This window comes from Manacus candei, unplaced genomic scaffold (genome assembly GCF_025592945.1).
Source record: "Manacus candei isolate 608988 ecotype Guabito, Panama unplaced genomic scaffold, ASM2559294v1 h1tg000028l, whole genome shotgun sequence".
Classification (NCBI taxonomy): domain Eukaryota; kingdom Metazoa; phylum Chordata; class Aves; order Passeriformes; family Pipridae; genus Manacus; species Manacus candei.
In genome coordinates, this window is record NW_026138076.1 from 13,241,688 (window position 1) to 13,248,943 (window position 7,256).

At 34.9% G+C, this 7,256-nt stretch overlaps 1 protein-coding gene across 6 annotated transcripts in view; it reads left to right on the plus strand.

Moving 5' to 3' along the window:
- SLC7A2 (solute carrier family 7 member 2) overlaps window positions 1-5,124 on the plus strand; it is a 55,441-nt gene extending 50,317 nt beyond the window's left edge. For all 6 annotated transcript variants that reach the window (XM_051790328.1, XM_051790331.1, XM_051790332.1 and 3 more), the window contains exon 12: window positions 263-5,124. In XM_051790328.1, coding sequence (XP_051646288.1) covers window positions 263-450 — 188 coding nt within the window. In that variant the 3' untranslated portion in view covers window positions 451-5,124. The remainder of the gene's footprint in view (window positions 1-262) is intronic.
- The last annotated feature ends 2,132 nt before the right edge of the window (window positions 5,125-7,256 follow it).

Consider the following 7,256-nt stretch of genomic DNA (forward strand, 5'->3'; position numbering starts at 1 on the left):
TTTTAGATCTAGGAAACTGTATTCATTCCATCTAGACATAAATTAGTAGTTTCCATGACCTATTAGAGCATTTAATTATGTAAAAATGATGCACTGGAATTTCCCATAGAAATAGGAAAGACCTGAAGCATGAGCTCTGATTCAGATACCTGAAGAAGAAAATTGCTTTGCAAAATATATTCAGCCAGAGAGAAATATATGCATTTTTAATGCACTACTTGCCTGAAAACTCTGTGAACTTTTTTTTTTTTCCTTTTGGAAGGCTTCCTCATTTACTTTGCTTATGGCATCAGACACAGTGTTGAAGGTCATCGTAATGATGGAGATGATGATTCTTGTTCAGAAAATAGTGGGTTGAAAGAAAAGAACCCTGTGGAAGAACTGGATGAACCTGAAAATGCAAATGAAAGGGATCAATTTCTTCCACATGAAAGGACAAGTGAATGTTAATCTCTGCCAACACACAAATCTTTTAAACCTTTAATTGACATTTGCAGACTGAAATTTCAAAAGCTTTCTGCCAAGATTGTGCTTCTAGAAAGTGTTTACTACAAGGCCTGACTGATATTTTGGACAAGCTGCTAATCCATCTTCATCATTTCAGAACTGACAGCATGGAGATTAATATTTATATTAAAAAAAAAGAAAAGTACCCTTTGGCAAGCAAAAATTTGGAGGCATTGTTTGAAGTGTCATCCAAAATCACTGGCAACCATCAAATATGAAGAATTTTAGAACCGTCTGCCAGAAGTTCTGAATATTTGACAATGTGTTGTGGACACAAGTGCCTTTCATACCTTCTCCTTATCTCTGTTACATGTTTTGGTCACAATCTAAATTTTCTTCTTTCTACTGAAGTAACTCTCATTGGAGATAAATTTCATTCAAGCCTGGAAAGTATTTGCAAAATGAATGGTAATTGTATGGATCAGATACTTTGTAAAAAGTAGAGGACCGTATATTTATGTAAAAAGAAATAATTGCTTACCTTTATTAATCATGACTACTAATCAGTAGTCCTAGAGAACTCAAGCAGTAAAGGTACTTCAAAGGTTTTTAGTCCCTCTAAATAATGTTCAAGATTTCTACTTATGTGAATACCTTTTCTTTAAAAGATGCTGTATAGAAGTGTGTATAGCATAATACTCTCAAGAGGAGCTATGTTGTTTTCTGCAAAAGTATCTGGGAATTAATCTGTTGGTCACAGTATTGACAGTGACAGTCATATGTGATTTAGCAAGTACTGTGCTTTTGATTTCAGAAGGGCCAGAATTTTATCCCTGACTACATAAATTGGTACTTACATACAGCAGTCATCAAGTTTTTCTCCTTACTACTCATTTAGTAATACTTTCTTTTCCTTTATCATATGCCAGAACTGATATTTCTGATATTGGTGTTACACGTGGCTTTTCCTCAGAAGACTTAATGCGCAAAATCCCAGCTTTCTTTTCAGATGGAAGGGGAGGTTTAAAAAAACAGAGGTATGAGCTTTGGAAAAAAACCTTGTCAGAACAGTATTTCTGCACTTCACTAAGCCTTAAACATGTCAGCACTTTTTTGTGAGCAAAGCCTACCTACATCCACAAATCCATTAATGTGGGTATGATGTCTAAATGCTAATTTATGTAAAGAACGAAATTGTTGTGGCAGTGCTGGGTGAACAGTTATTTTAATGCTGATAAAAATAGAAACTGTTCCTCTTTCAATATAAGTCATGTCACCTCTCAAAGGCACCCAGACGTTTTAGCACTTTTTCTCAGCAAGTAGTAGGCTCAAGTCCCATGAAGGATTCTACAGTATGAAGTCATTTTGCAAGAATGTATTTACAAAAACAGTTTCCCTAGACTAAGAACTGTCTTGGACTTTGTCATGGAGAGTTGCTGGTACTAATCATTAGTATTAATCTCTGTTATTACATGTAAAAACTTTAGATGCCACGAGAGCTATATTGGTTGACAGTGAAAAGCACCTTATAATAGCTGGAATTTCACAACCAACCAACAACAACAACCAACAACAATACCCAAAAGTACAAAACAACCAAACCCCCCAGAAAAAGAAAAACCAACAAAAAAACTCCCAAACTAGTTAGGCTGCTTCTGTCTCTCTCCTGTTTTTTGTTGGTTTTTTTTTTTTTCAGAGTAATACAGCACTCTTTTTAATCTTAAAATTACTTCTTTCTCAGTAGTCTTAAATCCTCAGCTGCAAAAAAAAGCCATTGCTGTAGGAGCAAGTCAGCAGCGCCCACGTAAAGTTTTTGTACGATGTCTTTACAAGCCTACAGTGAAACACAGCTCTTTTAAAATTCTTTACGCATCTCAGTGTGTGGGAAGCACAGACTTACTTTTTCCTATGGCTGTTGATGCCACAGAGCAGGCCAGCCAGGCTCCCAAGGTGCAAACTGCTGCTGCTCTTTGATGTGCAAGAAAGACTGCATTCCCTCCCAAGGCCATCATATAGAATGTATGTGTGCACACCTGTCTATGCATTTGCACCTGTCTGGCCCCTAGTGATTTTGATGAACTGGTTAAAATAATTTCTATATTGCACTGGAATTTTCCTTTGAAAGGATACTGTCAATATAATAAACTTCTGACTAAAGCAAGGCTAGCAAAGGCCTTTGGAGAGAACTAAAGGAAATAAATTTTCTAGCTTATTTACCTAATGGATGTGTCAGCAGTTTGTGTATTGACAATGTCCCCTTTTATTTGTATGAATATTTCTCCTCCCTGCTCCTTGTTAGAGAAATTATTTAAAAACAATAGAATGTGCCTGTACAAATGTTGCTAAAGGAGATGGAAGGAGCTGCAGCATGGGAACTATCCACATAACTAATAAGATATAAAACGAAATTAAAGGAAAGTAATCGGGTACTCCTGGTTTTTTCAACTGTGGAAAGCTTATTTATATGTGTGTATAGTTAAAGTCACTATAAGTCAGTGACTGAGTAAAACCAGACAAGCCATAAGTAAGATATTTATGGTAAGTTTGATATGCATTTGTATATGCAGTCGTGAAATTCCAGGTGCTTTAATGGGGCTTTGCAGAAGCAAAGGACATGCCATGCTAGTCCTTACACAGGAGCTGTGGATGAAACAAATCCTGACTTTGTTCTCACATTTGCTCTATGTCTGTACTTGCTGAGAGAGCAGCTGAAAGCACAAGTCCAGTGGAACTAAATTGTTGTTATTTTTTAACACAGTTGTTGATATTGTAAATTGTTCTGTGCAAATAATAATGGTATGTGTTAATACAAAATATCTATTTTTGGAGGTAGCCTATTGGGATTTTTCTTCCTTTATAGAAAAAAAATCCTCCAAAAACTTTATTTGCATTGGTACATTCTCCATATGCCATTAGATAAAAGAATTATTTTTACCTAGTTGGATTTAAGAAAGTAAGACAAAACTATATTTAACAGAGCACAAATAAATGTGCTTTTTGTTCTGAGGAATGAGTTATAAAACATTTCTGAATCATTCATGTTATCTGAACTGATGTTCTTGTGCTATTCCAGTCCTAATTCTGCAATAGAAAGTTTTATGAGGTAACTTAGATTTCATTGCTTGTTATCATGGATGAAACTATTCTATTAATAAGTATGCTTTTTCCTGCACAACAAGTGCTGGTTCGATTCCTGAAATCTGTCATAATATGTTTATGTCTCCATGTGTTAAAGCCATTTATATTATTTGCTGTTGGAGAACTATCAGAATAAATGTCAATAGTAGTGATACAGAGTTACTTACATATATGAATTTAACTGTGTCATCCAGAAACTTCAAATGATAAAATGAATTTAGAGGCAAAACTTGGTAAAGCTTAAATGTAGATTTCCTATTTTATTAGATGATAAATATACAAGTCTAGTCCCCTTTTCCTTAAAATTTATGCAAATATATATATACATATATATATATTTAAGAAATATAAGGCATAGTGTTTTCATGGAAGTTTTAACAAGTGCCAATATCAGTGTGCCATAAGCATCCTGAGATGGTGAAATCCTTGACAATGCAGGAAATCTGTGTGGGACTGTGCAATCATTTTATTCAGATATGAGGCCTTTGACATCGAGGTGCATTTTTTACGGTAGGAATTTAATTCACAAGAAGGCTGGCATGTGTTACTTGAGTGCATAAAAAAGAAAACAAAAGCACCTTTTTAATGCTCTTGGGCCCTAATTCTTCCTAGACTTGCTAGGAAGTTTGTACAAACTGCAGTATGTTCACTGAAAGCACTGAGGCTACTCAGTGTTAAGCAAATATATATTTTACAGAAAAAGCAGGAGGTATTTCATATGGTATAGGATATTTGTATTTGTTTTTAATTTCCTGTACCTTTAGTATTTCTTTCAGGTATATGTTTTGAGGACCTCTGCATTTTTAATAGTTGGACCTTTCCAAAGCTAAATATAATGCCTTTACCATGTGTTGATCTATTTTCCATTTGATTTTAGAAATCAAACTCCCTAACATTAGCTAAGTTGAAGGATTGCTGTGCATTGACATGCAGAACTATGTATATATATATATATTTTTTTTTTTAAATTTTCAGTTGGACAAATTCTATTGTCTTTCTATGTTTCATGAGCCTTTTGCCAGGTAAACTCCAGCTTCACCAAGATTTTTATGTTTAGGAGGGCTTTTCTCTTTCGTGTTACCAGAAAGTAAAGCGTGAAATATGTGTTTCATATCTTTAAAAACAGTTATGTGTGCATCACTTTAAAAAAACATTAGCATTCATATTCATTTTAACTTTTCCTTTTTGTTCATATGTACATTTTAGTGATTATTTCTATATTATATGCTGCTGAGCATTTAAAATGTTGATAAGATGATTATGATGCAACTTAAACTACAAATTTTTATTTCTTTGAAGTGCTCTACCAAAATGAAAAAAGTTTTGAATTTTTATGAATGTAAAAATGCTTATATTTAAGAATATGGTGCTTTTTTCCCCACTTTACAATAGAATTGTTATCAGTGACATTTTTAGTTACCTTAGTTCCAAATTCTGATGAAAATTACATTGCTCTTCATTTACTGTAAAATGTGCTTTGTGGGATAAAAATTGTGTATTTGTTCCATATTTTTTAAATAAAGCTGAATGTCACTTGTATGTACTTCATACAACAACTGTAACTTTAAACACCACTATAGTTTTAGTTAACACTAAAATAATATAATGAATTCAAAACATTAGTATTCCAGATATCTAATGTCATGACATTATACAAATCATAGAACATTTAAAATAAATAACATGATAATTTGTATGCATTTTTATAGAGGGGAAAACACAACCACATTTTATGTTTAAATGAGGACGGTCTGGAGATGAGGATAGTAGCAATCTTTGTTTCCTGCTTGCTTCAAGGCACTGAAGAAGTCACTGAAATAGAGAATAACACCCTTTAATTTAGGCATCTTGTGTTACAGTGCCAAGCCAGAGATGATGTTAGGTTTGATTTCCAGAGGGAGTGAGTAGCCCTCAGCATTCATGCTGCTCAACTTTCTGAAGCACCGAGCATTTTCCTGGTATCCACCCAACCTCAAAGCTGGATAAGCAAACTCATTGTTGTCTCCTTTTTCCCTTTTTTGTGAAAAAGCAAACCAAAACAGCAAAAAAAAACCCCAACAAAAACAAAACACCAACTCCCCCAAAAACCTGAAGCAAACCAACCCCAAAACATTCCTCAACTTTGGATAGTACTGTGGGTATAGCAAGAGAATAAAAGCATGTGTCTGGGCAATGGATAATGATAGCCTTGACAATGAGAACCCCACTGCCAAGCAAGCTTATTCTCCGCACTGTTTTTAGAGACATTTGGGTAATCATCTTTGTTCACAGACTTAAGAGGCGTTATGACTGGATTTTTTCAGAGGTATACTGCAACTCTTATATAATTCCTCATGAAGTTTTCAAATTATTAATAGTCATGTAAGTCTGTATTGTACATACAGACTTACTAAGACTGGTCTTGAAAATCTTGGTCCCATGAAGCAGTGGGAACAGGGCCACTGATTTAAATGAGGACTAGAGTCATTCCGCAAGTATCACATTTAAAACATTTACTTGAAAAGATGTATTTAAGCTATTGGCTTACTCTTGTGGAGAACTGGGGTCATTACATGTAGGTTTACATTAGTTCTGATGGCAATAAATGAAAATGTGGCTGGTTTTTCACGCATACTCATTTAAAACTAGGACACAAAATTCATAAAATCATTTCCTTCTTCATTGCATATATCTACATAGGAAAAAGGTATATGTCAGTTTAAATATGTCTTAAAATTAGTGCAGTCTGAGTGTTATTTCCATGTGCTATTACCATGTTTTCCAAAATACACTAATATGTGGAGCTCAGACACCATTAGATTATTGACCTACCCCATATATGAAAGAAAAAGGGATATTTGACCTAAGAAGGCACATCAGAATTGCAAATAGCAGTGTTGCAGATGAAAGAAAAAAGCCCACTCTTCATCATAAGCAGGAACTGTTAATATTTCCAAATGCAAATTTGGAAATACATCTTTTCTGAGTTATCTCTGAGATTCATTTACCTTAAAACAAAGACTGATAACCTTTTCAGAATATAATATTTGATGGCATTCTAACTGTTTAAAGGGGGAAAGACTTAAAATATCCTGTAGCAAAAAAAACCAAGTATTTTTCTTAATTTGCTACAGGTAATGGACAACAAGTCTAGGATATACCGATAATAAAATGAAAAAGAAATAATGAAATTTCATCATCTTACTCCACACCTGGGCCCTACTGGATTTTTTACACTAACCAACTACCCCAGGTGAAGTCTTGGAGCAGGCTCAGGCAAGCAGGTATCCAAACTCTGCATGTCTGTGTATTTATGAGAGTAGGGCAGCATATCCTTTGTGCGTGTGTGTGTGGATGCAGATGAATCCTCTGCTTCCTTCAAGGTCTGTAGCTGTTCTACTCTCACATCTGCTATGGCCATGGAGCTGCGGCCAGGAACACCATTCCCTGTTTAGTTTTATTCACACTGAACTGTGGTCTTGTCTACTACAGTTCAGACTTGTGATCTCTGACAGCCATTGTTTTTCCCCCCTTCAAGTCTCTTCACCTTGCTTTGTATCTACCTTTGTGACCCCTCCAGTCATATTTTCTGCTCCCTTCTCCTCCAAGGAAACCCTCAAATTTCAAGAAACAGTTTTTGACAGCCCAGTGTGAGCATAAACATACACGCTGCAAATGTCAAGCTTATCACG